Below are 19,498 nucleotides of genomic sequence, written 5' to 3' on the forward strand. Positions count from 1 at the left end.
CTTGTAAAGACCTTCAAGGAAAGGGAAACTGCAAACCAAGAAGGGGCAGAACCACACCAGAGAACAGACACCATGAAACAGGACGCCTAGGAGAGAACACAATTGCAAGGTGCACAGAGCAGTGCTCTTCACAATGGGCGTGCCAGCCACCCTCAGGTGGGTGGGATCAACCAAGGGGTGGACGACTGTCTTGGCGGGACAAGTGGGTGGGTGGGCGAGGCCGTACCACCGTGTTGGGATACATGGATACATGAAAAGAACACGAACCAAACACCTCATACTGACCCTCTGAACACACCCAGTTACTGTTCCTTTCCTTCACAGCAGTGGTTGCCAACACACTCAGTTACTGTTCCTTTCCTTCACAGCAGTGGTTGCTAACACACCCAGTTACTGTTCCTTTCCTTCACAGCAGTGGTTGCCAACACACCCAGTTACTGTTCCTTTCCTTCACAGCAGTGGTTGCTAACACACCCAGTCACTGTTCCTTTCCTTCACAGCAGTGGTTGCCAACACACTCAGTTACTGTTCCTTTCCTTCACAGCAGTGGTTGCTAACACACCCAGTCACTGTTCCTTTCCTTCACAGCAGTGGTTGCCAACACACCCAGTCACTGTTCCTTTCCTTCACAGCAGTGGTTGCTAACACACCCAGTTAGTGTTCCTTTCCTTCACAGCAGTGGTTGCTAACACACCCAGTCACTGTTCCTTTCCTTCACAGCAGTGGTTGCCAACACACCCAGTCACTGTTCCTTTCCTTCACAGCAGTGGTTGCTAACACACCCAGTTAGTGTTCCTTTCCTTCACAGCAGTGGTTGCTAACACACCCAGTTACTGTTCCTTTCCTTCACAGCAGTGGTTGCCAACACACCCAGTTACTGTTCCTTTCCTTCACAGCACTGGTTGCTAACACACCCAGTTACTGTTCCTTTCCTTCACAGCAATGGTTGCCAACACACCCAGTTACTGTTCCTTTCCTTCACAGCACTGGTTGCTAACACACCCAGTTACTGTTCCTTTCCTTCACAGCAGTGGTTGCCAACACACCCAGTTACTGTTCCTTTCCTTCACAGCAGTGGTTGCCAACACACCCAGTTACTGTTCCTTTCCTTCACAGCAGTGGTTGCCAACACACCCAGTTACTGTTCCTTTCCTTCACAGCAATGGTTGCCAACACACTCAGTTACTGTTCCTTTCCTTCACAGCACTGGTTGCTAACACACCCAGTTACTGTTCCTTTCCTTCACAGCAGTGGTTGCCAACACACCCAGTTACTGTTCCTTTCCTTCACAGCAATGGTTGCCAACACACCCAGTTACTGTTCCTTTCCTTCACAGCAGTGGTTGCCAACACACCCAGTTACTGTTCCTTTCCTTCACAGCAGTGGTTGCCAACACACCCAGTTACTGTTCCTTTCCTTCACAGCAGTGGTTGCTAACACACCCAGTTACTGTTCCTTTCCTTCACAGCAGTGGTTGCTAACACACCCAGTTACTGTTCCTTTCCTTCACAGCAGTGGTTGCTAACACACCCAGTTACTGTTCCTTTCCTTCACAGCAGTGGTTGCCAACACACCCAGTTACTGTTCCTTTCCTTCACAGCAGTGGTTGCCAACACACCCAGTTACTGTTCCTTTCCTTCACAGCAGTGGTTGCCAACACACCCAGTTACTGTTCCATTCCTTCACAGCAGTGGTTGCTAACACATCCAGTTACATCAGTAGGTTATCCATGAAAGCAAGTAAAACTCACTCACTCACTCACTAGGACGTTGTGAATAAGTGCGTATCGAGGATTATTATTGAAGCTAACTGTTAGGAATTAAGGGTTGTTTAGGGAAGTATTGGTAGTCTGATAGCAAAAAATAAGTATTACTGATAACTGCAAGAGGGCTCAAACCAATGGTTCAACAAAGCTCCGAAAGGGATTAATGAGTTAACTTCCAAAGCTTGCCCGCAAGCAGTCAGCGGTCAGCTTTTGTTAAGTATACACTCAGTTAGCTATAAACCTTCACGGTGTTAAGACGCGAGCAGTCAGCTGTTAGCCCTTATGCTGAAAGCAGTCTGTGGCCAGCCTTCAAGGCAAGCAGTCAGTTGTAAACTTGGCCGGTGTAACGTATACCCTTTCTGCGGCTTGCCTTAGTGGCATCACATACACCAGGCTACTACAACTAAACCCGGCAGCAGACAGCTTATTAACTACTGCTACATTACTACAACCTACAAGGCCGGCCTCACATCGCCGACTGAGTTCAGACCACTAAACCTGAAAACCCTCTACAAACGAGCTAAATGACCCACTGGTTATATCCTTCCTGGGGCCCTAGGGTATGGGATGGGTCGGTGGGCACTTAGCGGGGTGACCAGTCTTCTTAATTATAAGGTGAGTCGGTGGGTGTGAGTGTGGCCGAAGCGTATTGCACTAAAATAGCAACATAACATCATTATTGTTAACGGCCCTGCGGAGCACTGCGCTGACAATGGAGCGGGGCCAAAAACCTCATCAACGGTAAACGGATGGGGCAGGAGAGACAACCAAAAGAAATCAACACAGCTCCTGGAGGCAACACTGGAAGCATACTGGACACAAGTCAGTCTGCAAGAGTCACGTCACGTCCTCGGACACAAGATCTCTTCCTCTTGCCTGTCTTAAGGTGACACACATCATCCTTCAGAGCAAAAACCTTTCACTGAACTTGGAAATGTTGCAGCGATGTGCCAAAACTGTGATGTATGCCTTTCATTGGTGTTCTAATGTGATTCTGTTGATTTCTCGACCTCAATTGAAATGCATATTACTCAATTTCATGCTCCCCCCTATATAAAAGTTATATTGTCTCGTGTTCTCTTTCAATGGGCGTCCTCAAGTAGCTCTCTCTCTGCCTCTCTCTATTTATCTATCTCCCATTAGGCCATGAACCTCAGGCCGCAGAATGTTCAACGCAGCCGCAAAGACGCAGAAACAATTGACTCCTCAGGCAGGAAAACACGACACTGTCATTCTTTCGTTCCAGCGGCTTCTTGTGACAGGTTAATTAAAGAGAGTCAAGGGGAGCGTTCGATCGTGTTCAGTGCCGTTTTGGCTTAGAAAGGCGCCGGATTCCTTGTGCTGTTTTTTTACTTGGAATATTTGAATGTCTTTTTCTGGAGGTTGTGTTTTGATTTCCGCAGACATGATTCTTTCAAAACATCGAGTTCTCACAGGTCCCCCAAGATGGTTGAGAATCAGGAGATAGGCATAACCCGAAAAGTAGACATTTGCGACAGAAATGAGGTACAAAATCATGCAGTTCACCACATCTATCACCAGAAAAACATGAACCACGTGAGAAAATCGCGACAATTTACAGTTTCACCCAACCAATGATTTTCTCACGTGGTTCATGTTTATCTGGTGATAGCTGTAGTGAATTGCAGGGTGCTGGACCTCCTTCTGGTCATGTGCAGCCCTTTGACAGCAACACTTCACAGCCAGGGCCTCCTGCACCCTGAGTCGCCAGGGGGGGAACCCTTGTGGTCCTGGCCGTGGTGCTGCCACACCCCCAGTGGTGCCAGATGGTGCAGAGGAAATTTCAGTATATTATTGTGAGAAAATTCAGTAGGTTGGTAAACATTCAACAGACGCACTTCAATATATATGTAGTGGTTCTTGTGATATATGTTATGTAGATAAAATGAAGTTAAAAAGTACTATATCAGTATTTTCTTATAACTATTTGGTGAAAATTTGAAAAAGCAATGTACAAATTATTCATGACTGATAAATTATTTCTGAGATTCATCAAAATTTCAGTAAATCTCAAGATATTTCGGTAGATCTGGCAGCACAGCAAGCAGCCACTCAGCCACCGCCACCGCTGGCCGAGGAGGAGGCGAGGCATGGAGTGGTGCAGTGTTATGGCCCCGATGCCTTTACCAACAGAGGAGAGCGGTGATACTTCGGTCACTTTTTACAAAAAATTTGTGGAAAAATCAACCTTTAAAGTTAGCTTTAATTGCTTGATGCGAAAATGTAGCGTCATCCTTTGGCTCATTGTGTGGAGATATGAAAGCCGTAAGCCTTTTAGACTTTGAGAAATAAGTGATCGAATGAAGGTTTCTAAAGTGGCTGAACCATCCCACACTGTGGTGATGGTTCGGCCATGGGGGTGGGATCATTCGACCACCAACGTAAGGCTACTAATATTAGCAGAATTTATCTATAGGCATAAGAAACGTCTGTGTGTAGAAAATAAACACTTTATTGTATTGAAAGCCATCCATAACTATCATCCTTTCTAAAAAAGTTTAATAAATTGTGATTTCAACCATTAAAAATGTAAAGGAACTTGTCTCCTTAATTCACTGGTGCTTAAAGAACATAACATCATTCATTTCTATTTCAAGATAAAAAGGAAATTATGATGTCTGATTACTGACATAGTTCGACCACTGACAAACCATCCGTTTACCGTTGATGAGGTTTCAGGCCCTGCTCCGCCGCTGATGCAGTCCTCTCGAGGGGCGTCAACAATTACAACGTTAGCCTCAATAATAGTCTTTGATGCACTTATTCTCAAACATCGTAGTGAGTGAGTGAGTGTCTTAATTTCTTTCATGAATAATATCCAGGGTTGGCAATGATTAAATCAAATGATTTTTTTTATTTAGTTATTTATTTTTTGACGACAAGTATTCCATAAGTTAAATGATGTGCTCCAAAGATGGTAGAGTAAAACAACCTATTCATGTGCAGTGATTCATTTATTCTCTTCAAGGTATATACCAGAAAAAAAGAATCCTACATTATTATATTCTCTTGCTCTAATGTTGCCAACTTGCCATGTTTTTTACTAGGTAAAAAATCAGCCTCCTTTAGTCTTTACTAACTTGGCAGGCAATGCATCATAATAATAACCAAGGTTAGGAACCAAACAGTAACAGAATAAAAGTAGATATTCTTCTCTATGGTGATAATATAATATTCTGGCATGAAAATGACAACTTCAGGCAACTCTATCTGTCCTAAACCTGGTCCAGTACCAACTACAAACAAGTACTGAACAAGTATGTATCTGGATCCTTGACTGTGCTCAGACTTACAGGCCATAAACTTAAACTTAAAGTAACCTATGGAGTCTTTCAAATCACTCAGCAGGATATATATATATATATATATATATATATATATATATATATATATATATATATATATATATATATATATATATATATATATATATATATTTATTTAAAAAAAAAAATCAATAAAATAAAAAATCAATGATTTTTTTTAAATAAAAAAAAAATCACCAACCCTGATAATATCACATATAACCATCAGTTCAGTTTTCATGCCTGATATTTTCATCATAGTATCACAATAAATATTCAACAATTATCTCCATCACACTGAACATTCATCACACACGATTTATCTTTGAGTACAGACACTGATTAATAGCCTTGATCGGTCCTGTTATGAATTCTCTCAATTTCAGTCTGGAGAACTACACAACACTGGTCATTCGCTGAGTGGTTGATTTCAGGTTTCTTGTACCTCACACAATTTATACATTTCTTCTCAGCCATGGAGCACTCCTGTGATTTATGATTGCCAGCGCATGTGAAACAATTTGGGGCGTCTCCAATGGTCTTGGCAGTACAGTTGGCCTCAAGATGGCCGTATCTCTGACAATGATAACATATAATTGCATGGTATCTGTCTCTCACTGTGTATATTCCCCATTCTAATTTTAACTTGTCGTGATTCTTGTTAAATCAGCTCTCTCACAGTTGGGTTACACCTCAAAAGGTAGTGCATCGTGCCGCCAGCTGCAGGCTTGCTAAAAACCAGCTCAATCTTATCCTCAACAGCCCCAAATGGAATGTAAGAACTCGTTGCATTCTAAGATGGTCTCCTTTACTTTTTCCTTGGTCTCTTCTTTATGCACATTGCATATCATGATCTTTGCTTTCATCTTTCCAACACTCTTGGTACTAATTTGCTCAACAGACTCTAGTTTTTGAGCAGCCTCATCCCTTGTGTTCTCATTATCAAAGTTCATGACAATGTTACCTCTACTTGTAAATCTTGAATCAGTTATTTGAATACCATTCAATTCCTGGGAGCCTTCATCCTTCATGTCTGTTGCCTTCTTTTCCTGGGTACAAGCTTTTACAACTAAGAGATTCTTGTTGACCTTCTTGCCTCTCTTTGCCACCTTAGCCCAGCTAGATTCAACATGCTCAGCACGTTAAAGCGTGTCAACAACTGATCCCAGCCCCTCCTGCACCTTCACAGCCCTTGATTCAGCTTCATCCTTAACCCGGTAGCTGAGGGGATCATGTTTCTTAACCCTTAAACGGGAACGTGACTCCATGTGGAGTCACGACTTCCTGGTTTTGAAAGGCGTGCTATTTTTTTCACTCGCGCCTTGCTACAAAGCTTCTGTGGGAGAGTCGATCGTCAGTGTGTCATCAGACCTTGAGGGAAACAGATGTGCTCCACGCTGGAGTTGCTCCTTCTATCTTAAGTAAGGGCTGTGACGCCAGCTGGACCCACACCGTCCGTTTGTGAATTTTTTTTTTAGGGGGAACGTAGGGGGGGACAACATTGTTTATAGGCCTATACAGGGCCTTAGTACCTGTACCTCATGCTAAATATGTTCTGTGGGACTTGATAAGAGTTGTCTGGGAAAGCAACCGCTCGTAGTGATAGATTTCGCCGGTTGTTCATGCACCAACTTGCCATGGAAATGACAAAACCATGTGCTATGAAGAGGCTGGATAATCCTAACCTCAGCAGAACACTGGTGACAACTATCAAAAGCTGCTTCAACATTGTTGAAGTTCAAGTCCAGCAGCCTACACCACCATCAGGCAAGAAAAGGTGCCACATTTGCCCGTGGAAGACTGCAAGCAAATGTAGAACAGTTTGCGCAAGGTGCAACAAGGTAACCTGTCAGCGACACTATGAGATCTACTGCACAGACTGCAAAGATATGTAAATAAATGTTTGTATTTTCACGGAAAATATATTTTGTATTTTGATCATAGGTAATTTTGCTGGTATGCATATTGTTTATTTACTTGCTTATTTGCCAAAAAAAAAAAAAAAAAATCATTTTCAGTTATTTCTAATAGTATGTTCAAGGAATGTTATTATCATAAATTATTTTGTGTGTATGCATTTTGTGTTTATTTATTTATTTACATGTTTATTTATAAAACCACATGCAAGAATTGTTCATTTTCATTTGGTCAGAGCACCACATTTGGATTGCAGGATAGACTTTTTACACCATTTACTTGAAAGAGCAACCATTTTAGTTTGAGAATATTAAATTTTCTTACTTTTCTTTTCGAGGGATTCTTGTTCATACATTATATGGCAGTCACTATTTTTTTCAATAAATTTTTTGTAATAAATCATGAAAATTATATATGATCATAAATTTCCTTGTTTTTACTTTCATTGTCCTACAAGATGTTTTCTTTTTCAATTCTGATGCAGTGTAACTCAATAAAGATGATCCATATATTTTTTTTTTTAATATTTTTGCAGTGGGTCCAAATGGAATCACGGCTCCACTAGTGTGAGTCAATTTGGGCGCTACCATTTAAGGGTTAAAGGCCCCTCTAAGCGAATTTATGAGAAAAAATCATGTCACGCAAATCATTTCATAATATAAACTTATCAACGCATTTGTGATCAGTTTATACATCATCCATTTTTGGGGGTTATATCATGACAAAAATTTGCCCCGTTGCTGGTACATGGTAAAGCTACAAATTTGGTCCGTCACTGCTACCGGGTTAACCACAGATATTTCCTTAGATAATTCTTGCCTGAATTCTTCCATTTTTTCCACAATTTTGGTAGCCAGAGATACTTTATGAAGGCATGGGTTGCAAATCCAACTTATTTTAGGTATATTCTCCTCCTTAACTCCAGACAGATGAGCACACTTCCAAGGACACCATTTAGGGCACAGACAGCATCCAATCCACTTATCGCCCGTGGGATCCACACAAATGTAACAGAAATCCCTCCAGCCCCCGGCTCGGCCAGCCATGTCGACGCAGCACTTTCGCGAGCAAGACGCAACACATCCGCTCAGCGCGGCGACTCACTACTCACTCCTCGATGTTGACCTAACCATCCCTAATGTTTATTTTTTTTGTTATGGCCACTCAGATGATACGTGCAAGCATCTCACATAACTTAGGCATGGCAATATATCGCCATGATAATACATCAGCGAGCAGCCCAATATATTCACAAACCTAAGGCTTACGTTACGAACCTGAAAAATCGGTAAATATGGAGAATCACTACGCGCCTCCAATACTGCTCCCACGGCATTACCAGGCTTTCCAACCCATCACATACTTTTGTGTTACTCTAGTTTTACCAGCGCGTCAAACATGTACGGCGTCTAAAAGTGATGATAAGAAATAACAGATAATATTCCTCTCCCCTTCAACAAACTCAAAACACCTGGTAGTGGGGAGGGCTATGAAGACCAGGGAAATTGTGAGGTAAAAGCAGCTATTGCACTGATGCTGGCTACCTCAAATGGAGCGTTTCTGTGCTCTACTCACGGCGAAAATATATATTTTGTAAATGAAGCCACCAATGGCGGCCTGGTGGGCAATCGCCATTTTGATGGGGACACGGCACATGCACAATAAATGCAGGAAACCCCTATATTGCTAAGGGATCAAGTGTTAAGCTAAATCGAGTATTAAATGTAAAGGATTCCGGAGTTCAAATAGTTGGCTCAAGAGGCTTTTATATTGGTTTCATATGTGACGAGTCATTCGAAGGTTCGAGGTCAGGTGTTTATTGGCTTGCACCTGATCGGCTTACCTGGGCCTCACCTGTTTTACTGAAAAAATGGCGGACAGCTGTGGTGGACAATTTTGTGTTCAGGTGCGATCGGCAGCGTCGCGTTCAAAGGAACAAGAAACGTGTGGTCCAGTGCTGTCGCTTCTTCCTGTCGGCACGGAAGAATTCGTGGTTCGGCGGGTCAAACTTGAGTGTTAGCCAGATAATATATGTGACATATTTGTGGAACCAGCGACAAAAAAGTGTTAAACAATGTGCGAGTATGGACGCCAAGACAGTGACTGACTGGTTTTCCTTTTGCCGGGAAGTGGCTGTGGACTATTGCGTCACCAACTCGGTCAAACTTGGTGGGCAGGGCAAGACTGTGGAGGTGGATGAAGCCATGTTTGGCAAGAGGAAATACAATATCGTGGACGTGTGTCATAGAAGGCACGTGGGTAGTGGTGGTGTGGAAAGAGACTCTATCAACATATTTCTAGTGCCTGTTGTGACCCGTGACAGGGACACTCTCGTGCGACTTATCAACGACAACATTCTCTCGGGCACTCACATTGTCACAGACTGCTGGAGCAGCTACAATAACCTAAGTGCCGAAGGCTACACCCACTCCACAGTCAACCACTCTTTGAACTTTGTGGATCCGCAGAGTGGTGCCCACACCCAAAACATAGAGCGGGAGTGGAGGGAAGTCAGGAGCAGCATTCCAAGGTTCGGGAGGCAAACTCACCATTTTGCCAGCTATCTAGCCGAGTCAATGTTTAAGAGGACATTCCTGGATGTTGGCGACTGGTTCCATCATTTCCTTCTCCACGCTGCAAACATATATTCCGTCCAGTGAAGGTAAGGGGGGGGGGGGTCCAGGGGAGGCGCAGCACCCCCTTGGTTTGGTTAGCAGGGGGACCGAGGGGGGCAGAGCCTCCCCATTAGGAGGTCGTAAAGTTTGGTTGTAGTAGTTTAAATATCCTCTCCCACCCAAAAAACCTGACTTCCCGCGGGTCCCCCAAGATCGTTGGGGGAAGGGGATGAATTCGGCTTTATTTTTTACTTTCAAGTACTTCCGCCTTCATATTATGGTTGAGGGACATGTATTTAGGGCCGCTTTCACAGTCGTTTTGTTTGTTTTGATTGATACCAATGGCGCCGATCGACGCTATAGTTTTCCACGTGATACTAGCCTATGGGGTCGTGGCGGCTGCAGAGGAAGCGAGAGATGTTGAGAGTGTGTGTGGCAAGGTGCGGGGCTAGGCTAATCCCGCAGCTGCCACTACCCCATCAGCCAGTTTTAAGTGGAAATACTAAAGCGTCGATCACCGCCATTGGTAACGATCAAAACAAACAAAATGACTGTGAAAGCAGCCCTTAGTCCCTTAACCTTAATATGGATCGAGATGTAATATCGTATTTTGGAGGCGCGGAGTGATTCTCCACAATTACCGAAAAATCACATATATATAAGTAGTGAAAAATCGTAAAAAGCTTACCTGGATTCAGAGCACGCCCAACACCAACACTGGGTTTCATATGCTGGACGTAAACGTGCTAGTGCATATTGGCGGGAAATCTCGTGGTTCTGGGAACTACAGAAAATGCAGTGGCCGGAGTATCCCACGGCACAGCGAACTATCACCGCTCTCCCCCATGTCTGTAGAGGGAGCAGCTTACTGGTGCCTTCTGGGCCAGTGTTGCCACCTCGAAAGAAAAAATGTACCGCACGTTGCACTGAAAAAGTACCATTCGTACCACTAAATTTTAAAAATGTACCACAAAATGTACCACTTTCTATTTAATGAAAATATGATGTTTGATAAGGTAATATACAGACAAATCCTTGATAATCAATGTGACAAGGGAGAATACATCCATTGTTTACTTCAATTTAGTTGATATTAATGAGCTGTAGGTTTAATGTTGTATAGAAATACAATAAAGGAGATGGGAGGTGCCTGCCAGGCGCCAGCCCATCTCCCAAAATAAATAAGAATACAAAATGTACACAAAGCATACAAAAGTAGAAAAAGTTTTATATATATATATATAATATATATAATATATATATATATATATATATATATATATATATATATATATATTATATATATTATATATATAAAGTGTAACTAGTAAAGTATGTGAAAGTATCCATTTAACATTTAAAAAAACCATTTAAAAATCAACAAACAGCAAAAAAAGACCAAAAAAAAAAAACCCACCAACATCATACCATCATATATACAAACAACCATCAATATCATACTATATACAGTACTAAACAAATTACATATATCAAATAAACTATGTGTAAAAAGAATGCAATTGAAAAAAAATAGCTTTGTTATTGGAATTGTTTACTTTTTCTTTTTGTTTTTTCCTTGTTTTTTTTTTTGGTTTTTTTTTTTTTGTTTTTTTTCTTTTTTTTTATGGTTTGGGAGGCAAAAACAGAAATAAAGTGTAAAAATGTTGCTATTACATCTATAGGAAATAAAGACTTCTCTACTGACAAGGAAATCAAGACTTGACTAGTGAGTAACAACTGCCACAGTAACGACTGCATGTCCCAAGCTCCAGCCATGCCACTGCAATACAACCTGCTTGTCCAAATTATGACCTCAAGTGCCACCTCCCTGTGATCAACTCACTGGCTGTCCAGTCATGTCAACTTAAACCTACCCCATCAATGGTTATACGCCCATTATGTCCTAGACCACCCTCGTCAACAGAGCATGTCCGTTGAACATGCATATCCTCCTAGAGCAGAGTCCAGAGCTGTTGGAGTGCAGGGGAATCCAGAGTATGAATTTAATACTTCTAGGATTTTACTGTAAATTTCTATAAAGGATCATCTTATTGTAAAGTACAAATGTAAATTTCATATTCTATATTTAACAACAGAAGTTTCTATTACCATTTCAATTTTCTCACAAGGTCCTTTACAATTCCTTTGGTGACATGATTCAACTTCGGTTGTATATTAGCACCTGTTTATTTTGTTAATTTCCGTAAAATGTGGCAATTATATAGGTATGTACACTGTATTAGTTAATAAAATAGATTTAGATGTAAGTAATTAGTTATCGAATTTCCAAAAAAAACATGCGAAATTGACCAATTTTCTATTACTAAAAACAACCCAAACATTTTATCCTATACAAAAAAATATATATATCAAAGGACTAGGCAGATTTTTGAATTTTATTTTCTCTAAAAAAATTTAATTATGAGTTCTAATTAATTTCCAATTACCAATGTGACAAAAAGCATGCAGAATAATAAAACGACCAATTTCAAATTGACTTTTTGATAATCAACTATATGTGAAATGTAAAATAAAAAATTGATTTGCATATCTCAAAATCCGTAGCGCAAATCAAGCTTCTTTAGCATTATATCGGTGATGTCTATATAGATCGATCTCTTTTGGCCACTAGTATAGTATGAGGTGGGGTGGATTGGCTACTATTCACCCGCGTGATGGACGACGCTGGTTCAATCCTGAATGCTAGAAGGGTCTTGATTTTTAGTCAGTAGAGACGAGTGGCTTAAAATGGCCAATCCAGAAGACCTAAGACAACCCGAGCATCAACCAGGCCACGCCAGCCTGGCGAACAGCGAATCAAGAACGCCGTGGCCAAAGGGTAAGAGTTGCCACAAGAAATTACCTGGGCCTTCCCCCACGCGGGCTGGGCCGACCATCAGGCCCCACTCTGAAGAAGCGAAAGGGTCGAAAAACAGGCCCCACTGGGAAATGAAAAACGCCTTAAATAAAAAACAACGTAAAAAAAAAAAAAAAAAAAAAAAAAAACTAAAAAAATGAAGAAAAAAAAAAAAAAAACTACAAATAAACTAAATTAAGAAGGACCTAAATATATAAAATATTCAAGTAGCGATCTTGAAGCTGTTGTAGTTTTAGTTTATAAATTATGAGTACCATACTTCAAGGTGAGTTAATTTGGCAGGGGCAGGGCCCAACGCATCAAGACACTAAATTTTATTACTTTTTGCACTGTACAATCTTGTATCGAGCATGCTTCAGTATTATGAAACCTATAGATATATATATATATATATATATATATATATATATATATATATATATATATATATATATATATATATATATATATATATATATACTGGCCATAAGGAATACTATTCAATGCCAGCCACCAGTGATGGCAAGGGGCATTATGAAAATAGTACATAACATACTGTAAGCAACACAATGTAGAGTGTGACAGGAGGGGGTACACCAAAAGTTTAAATCTCTGGGCAAAATGAGCGTGCTCCCTCAGAATGCAAGAAAGGGTACCAGTATTTATAAGCCAGCTCACCAGCTCCCACTGGCCCTGTGGCCTGTATAGTGCTATTGAAGGGCAAGCCAACATATATAATCATAGTGAGTGACCCCCTGGCCTGTCTCTAAGTTTACAAGGCTCAGGGGCAGCCACACTAACTTCCAAATAATACTTGCAGTCCAGCATCAGGACATCATCATACTGTCTATCACCAGTGAAAATACAAAGATTGGAGACTTGGCATATGTGTTGATATGACAAAACCATTACCATTAAAAATGGCTAAAAATCATTATTACTACCCTCTCCCCCTCCCCGTCCCGTCCCCACGGTCCACGACTCCCGAGGCTCCCATGACGCCGTGACGGTCACTCCCGTCCGCTGTTTCAACAAAAGTCACTTCTGACTTGGTATAAGTGACGGTATTATTCTAGTGTTTGCACATACTCACCCCTCGCAACCAAAATTGGCTAGGGGGCCATTGAGACTTCAGGGAATGCGGTGGTAAACATGAAATGCGTCGCAAATGAGTAGTTTTTGAGTTATGAGGGGTTGAAAAATACCCTAGATGTAGGGAAATTCCTTACAATTACTTAGATGAAGGGAAATTTCATACATTCCAGTTTTTTTTTTACAACGTACGGAAACCTCGCAAGGTAATTATTGAAAATCACTCTGCACCTTGAAAATACGATATTACGCCTCCATATTGTACTTAAGGGCATATTATACATATGGACGATGTGTTTACACGGCGACGCCATTGCAATATGAGCAGCGTTGCCAATGATCCGGTTAGCAATGATACGCTAGGTGAGACCAGGTCCACCACACGTGGTTATTATTATTTTTTTCTTTGGAACACGCACCTTTACCTAATACTATTTCCGATGGTACGCTTAGTTAGCCATTAGCCCACGCATGTGAGACCAGGTCCACCACGCGTAATTTTTTTTTTAGAACATGCACCTGTAAGAGGGGGGGGTCCAGGGGGGGGCGCAGCCCTCCCTTGGTTAGCAGGGGTGTCGAGGGGGGCAAAGCTCCCCCGTTAGCAGGTCGTAAAGTTCGGTTGGAGTAGTTTAAATATGCTCCCCCACCCAAATACCCTGAGTTCACGCAGGTCCCCCAAGATTGTTGGGGGAAGGGGATTAATTCAGCTTCTTTACTTCTATAGAAGTACCTTTTTTTTTTTACTATGATATATGGAGGCGTATTATCGTATTCTGAAGGCGCGGAGTCAATATCCACAATCACCTTGTATACTGGAAATACGAGCCCGTGAAGCAGATTCAGAATCCGGTCAGTAAGGATTTACGTGTTCGAACAGCTCGGGCAAGAGGTTCGAGAGCCTGCACTTCCTGCACAAGCTGCAGTAGTGTTAAAGGCGCGATGTTGGATGGATCACGGCTAGCCGGTGGTTTTACTTGTGTCAGTGATAAACAATGAAGATACACTGTGTTTGGTGCCACGGACTCTACTTGGAGGACAGAAACCTTGCGATGAGGTGACAACCTACTAGAGAGAGAGGGCATGAGTGTGGTGGAGGTGTTTATGTGAGCACAGATGGCCGCCGGTGCCACGCCAGATGGTGAGGTGAGCATCGTTTGGTGGGTTCACTACGCTTCTCTCCCAAAACAAGCTTGGGGATCCACTGAGTGCATGGTTTTCGTATGGGAAACACTAAATTCATCGCAAACGCTTATTTTAGTGGTGGTGGGAGGAAAATTCCCTAAATTTAGGGAATTTCCCTAGATCTAGGGAGTTTTTATCCCCCCCCCACTAAAAAATACGCGTATGCAACGGATTTCGTGTCCCCCACCCGAAACCCCGCATTCCCACCAGGTCCCCAGGCTTGTATGGGGGGGAGGGGGGAGTATGGGCAAACACTAGAATTTTACCTAAGTGACTTTGGTTTCAACAGGACACCGCGCCTGCCATATCACGCCACTCGTATACAAGGCTCAAAATCACTTGATACTTGTGCTTGAGTTTCAGAAAGTATAATGTTTTTTTTTCTTTTACTCTTTTTATGTAAATTATTTCATATTTTTTACCATTTTAGGATATTCTTCAAGCAAAACTTCAAATTGTACCGTTGACAAGGAAAATTGTACCGTTCTATGCAAATCGTACCAAAAATGGCTTTATTTTGGAATGTAGGACCACAGTACCATTAGCTTCAAAATGTGGCACCACTGTATAATCTGGTCAGCCTTTGATATATATACACACACACACACACACACACACACACACACACACACACACACACACACACACACCTCGGCCCGGGCACGGAGTCTTGGGGTCACCACTGGACGGAGGCTGCTGTGTGGAGTGCTGACTGTGACGGCGGCACCACCAACAGCACCAGCAGCAGGAGTCACTACCAGCAGGAGTCAGCAGATCTTGATCGTAATCTTGATGTCACAGGTCACAGGTGGCTCGAGATTTCTCCCAGCCTTTGTTGTTGTTGTTGTTGTTTAGGGCCGCGGCGATCTAGTCGCTCACATGAGCCCTGGTGTCGTCCTGCGAGGGCTTCACAGGCGCGTCAGCTGCCTCGTCTTCCTAAGGAAGGCGCAGGTGAGGCGGAGGACTGCTTCCTGTCGTGAGGGGTGGACGCCTGCCGCCGCCAGCAGCGTGGGCAGGTCAAAGGTGGGCACGTCCAGGGCGCGGAGTTGGTGCCGGAGCAGCACTCGCTGGGAGTGGTGGCGGGGGCAGTGCAGCAGCAGGTGCTCAATGGTGTCCTCAGCGGTCCTGCACCAGGGGCAGTGAGGGTCGGGGACGAGGCGCAAGCGGTGGAGGTGAGCGCCGAGGCGTGTGTGGCCCAGGCGAAGGCGCGTCAAGGCCACGTCTAGGACGCGGGACGTTTTCCGTACCCACGGCTGTGGGGAGGAGTTGGTGCGGTATTGACCCATGGAGGTGATGCGGAGGGTGTGGGCGAGCGTGTCGTCCCAGGAGGCGCGGCAGGTGCAGGAAATAAGGCGTTTGGCCGTGGAGAGTGGCAGGGGGAGCGGCGTGATGTTTACGTCCGCCAGGGCCATCTTGGCGGCGGCGTCTGCTATGTTGTTGCCCTTTATGCCTGAGTGTGAGGGCACCCACTGCAGGGTGACCTCCCACCCCTCAGATGTTAGGAGGAGAAGGGCTCGCTGGGTGGTGTGGGCCAGGGCCGTCGAGGATGTTGGGTGGCGGGAGAGGAGGAGGTGAAGTGACGAGAGGGAGTCTGTATAGATGACTGCCTTACGGCCCTTACCCCTGGCATGGGTGGTGTGGAGGTGTGCGAGGGCCTGGTGCAGGGCGTACAGCTCGGCCGTCAGGACGTCTGTCTCAGGGGGGAGTCTCCACGTCCTGCAGGTGCTGGTTCTGGGGTCGTAAATGGCTGATGCCGTGGAGGGTGGCGATGGGGAGTGTGACCCATCCGTGTAGATCTTCAGGTGGTGGTGGTAGAGTGTCCTGTCGAGTTGGAGGAAGTGTGTGGCCGCCACAATGCTGGAGGATGGTTTAGGAGGGAGGCCAGGGATGTGCAGGGACACCATGTGGGATATGTCCAGCCAGGGTGGGATGGGGGAGTGTGGCCTGATAGGTTGTGGTGGTGGTGGAGTGAGGTGGAGGGTGAGGTGCACCAATAGTGCCCTTACTAGAAGGGGTTGGCGGGCTCCAGGGAGCCAGACTGGAGCATCCTGGTCCACCCCTGAGGTGCTGTGCTGCTTGGAGAGAGGGTGGGTGGGTGGCAGGCTCCTGATGCGGTGGTAATGATGGCATAGCACCTCCTTTCTGTGGGTAGCTAGAGGGGGGATGCCACTCTCTGCATGGAGGGAGACAACAGGGGAGGACCGCATTGCCCCCATTGCTATCCTCAGGGCAGCATTCTGGATTGTATCCAGTTTGGAAAGGGTAGAGGGAGCTGCTGCCCCATATATGCTGCTGCCATACATTATTCTTGCTCTGATGGTGGTTTTGTAGTAATTCAGGAGCAGGTCCCGGTCAGCCCCCCATCTAGTGCCGGTAATCCTTTTCATTATGTCAAGTTGTTTATTGCAGGAGGTGCTCAGGTGTGCCACCTGACTGGCCCAGGTTAGGCGAGATCCCTCCATTCTCAGCCCCAGGAGGGTGTGTGTCCGGGTGTAGGGGACGGGTGTGCCTTTCAGGGACACTGTAGGTGGTGCGGTGTCGGGCCATCTCGGCCCATTTCAAACGCCAACTCGGCCCATTTATATGACCAAGTCGGACCATTATCTCCACCAACTCGGACCATCTGTACAAGCTATACACCATTGTCTTTAAGAGACTTTTTGCATAAGGGTGAACTAATTTAATCCAATAATCACTCACCATCGCAATTAGCAGTGATATGTAAAATTTTTAGTGATAAAGATAATAATAATAATAATACACACACACACACAATAATACACACATTATTATTAATATTATTATTATTATTATTATTATTACTCTTATTACACACACCCACACCCAGACACACTGCACACACGCCTTATCTCCCATCCCATCCCTCCTCCCTCCCTTCCTCCCAGACTCTCCCTCCCAGTCCTTCCCTTCTCCCTCCCTGCTATCTCCCTCTTTCCTTTCCTCCAACCCCACCCTCCTTCCTCGCACACACACAAACAAAATATATAACTACCGAAATTCATACTAAGGAGCGAAACGTTCAGGTATCGAAACCGTTCCCATGACAACTGACCTCGTAAGCAAGCTAAGAATATGAGTTGTATTAAAATGCTGAATGCATAACAAGTAGTGATTTTTGGGCCTAAATACATTTCTATAGTACTTAGCATTAAAAGTCAGCAAATTAATATTTTGTACTGAAACAATAAGTTTCATTCAAATATTGGTGGATGTATAACAAGTAGGGATTTTTACATGTATTTCTAGTTATCAATAAAGGGAGGTGACAGTAGTTGACGGTAGTTAGCAGTTAGCAGTTTGGTAAGTTCTCATGCAACTACCAGGCAGCAGCAGTTTACCAATTGAAAGACGGGACTGAAAAGCGAGGTATTAGGTTGTTTCACGAGGGGAAGACGAGGTGGTGGACTGCTTTGGGAAACAGGTTAGATTTCGCCTGCACTTCGAGGAGGAAGGACTGGTCAGTCAATATGGAGAGTAACTGTTTGGTCTGCGGGAATACTGTGCGCCCTTTACAGGTAAAATGAAATCTAAGTGTATTCTTATAATGTGATAATGACATATTGGTTCGTGGATGAAAAACTGTGTGTGCGTGTGTGTGTGCATGTGTTTAGAGAGCCTGAAGACTTTATTAATGATACTTTTATATTCTTTACAGGAGGCGTTGTTATGCGATAGATGCAGTTTGTGGCAACATCGCAAATGTGGAACTGGAATAACTAGGGACGAATATCGTGCAGCAGTGAGAGAAGGGAGGGAAATTGACTGGATGTGTCACCTGTGCTTCTCCCAAGCAAATGAAATCCCAGTGCTAGAAAATGGTGAATGTTCCTCGCCTATCAATGGTGCTGTGGCAGCAGGGGACTCTGAAACAGAAAGTCCCAGTGAAATTGTGACATATGAAAAGATTTGTTCTTCCACACAGAGAGGGCAACATAAACTTATAGATAGTCTCGGGTATTCATACACAGTGAAAAGGAAAACTAACGTTTGTGTACATTGGCGTTGTTCTGTAAGAAATAGAAACACAACATGCCCAGTGGTAATAAAAGAACATAATAATGAGTACATTCGGGGAGAGATGGACTACTGCCATCCACCCGAAGCCTGCCCTGCCCTCTCAACAAAAGTGTCATCCATAGTTAAGAGAAAGGCAATGGAAGATGTCTTCTGCCCTGCAGCAGACATAGTAGACGAGGTTCTAAGGGAACACGTGGACCAAAATGTTCCTCTGACTTCACTTCCCGCTCCTATTCATACACAGTGAAAAGGAAAACTAACGTTTGTGTACATTGGCGTTGTTCTGTAAGAAATAGAAGCACAACATGCCCAGTGGTAATAAAAGAACATAATAATGAGTATATTCGGGGAGAGATGGACCACTGCCATCCACCCGAAGCCTGCCCTGCCCTCTCAACAAAAGTGTCACCCATAGTTAAGAGAAAGGCAATGGAAGATGTCTTCCGCCCCGCAGCAGACATAGTAGACGAGGTTCTAAGGGAACACATGGACCAAAATGTTCCTCTGACTTCACTTCCCGCTCCTATTAACTTGGCGCGTCAAGGAAACCGAAAACGCAGGGCAAACAGACCAGACGAGCCAGTTGACCTGAACTTTGATTTAAATGAGGATCACATACCATCAGAGTTTTTACAATATGATGTTCGTGTAGGTGAAAGGCGCCATTTGATTTTTGCTACTAATTATCAGCTGAAGTTACTTGCAA

The 19,498-nt window shown here is 43.8% G+C and overlaps 1 protein-coding gene across 9 annotated transcripts in view; it reads right to left on the minus strand.

Moving 5' to 3' along the window:
* The window catches only part of LOC126993930 (uncharacterized), a 43,208-nt gene extending 25,785 nt beyond the window's left edge, over positions 1-17,423 (minus strand). For 5 of the 9 annotated variants that reach the window (XM_050853102.1, XM_050853099.1, XM_050853096.1 and 2 more), the window contains exon 1: positions 15,405-17,423. In XM_050853102.1, coding sequence (XP_050709059.1) covers positions 15,663-17,216 — 1,554 coding nt within the window. In that variant the 5' untranslated portion in view covers positions 17,217-17,423 and the 3' untranslated portion in view covers positions 15,405-15,662. Of the gene's footprint in view, positions 1-10,311; positions 10,550-15,404 lie in introns of all 9 variants that reach the window. The other 4 variants (XM_050853098.1, XM_050853094.1, XM_050853093.1 and 1 more) reach the window with 2 other exon arrangements.
* Positions 17,424-19,498: the final 2,075 nt, after the last annotated feature.

This window comes from Eriocheir sinensis, unplaced genomic scaffold (assembly GCF_024679095.1).
Source record: "Eriocheir sinensis breed Jianghai 21 unplaced genomic scaffold, ASM2467909v1 Scaffold7, whole genome shotgun sequence".
NCBI lineage: Eukaryota > Metazoa > Arthropoda > Malacostraca > Decapoda > Varunidae > Eriocheir > Eriocheir sinensis.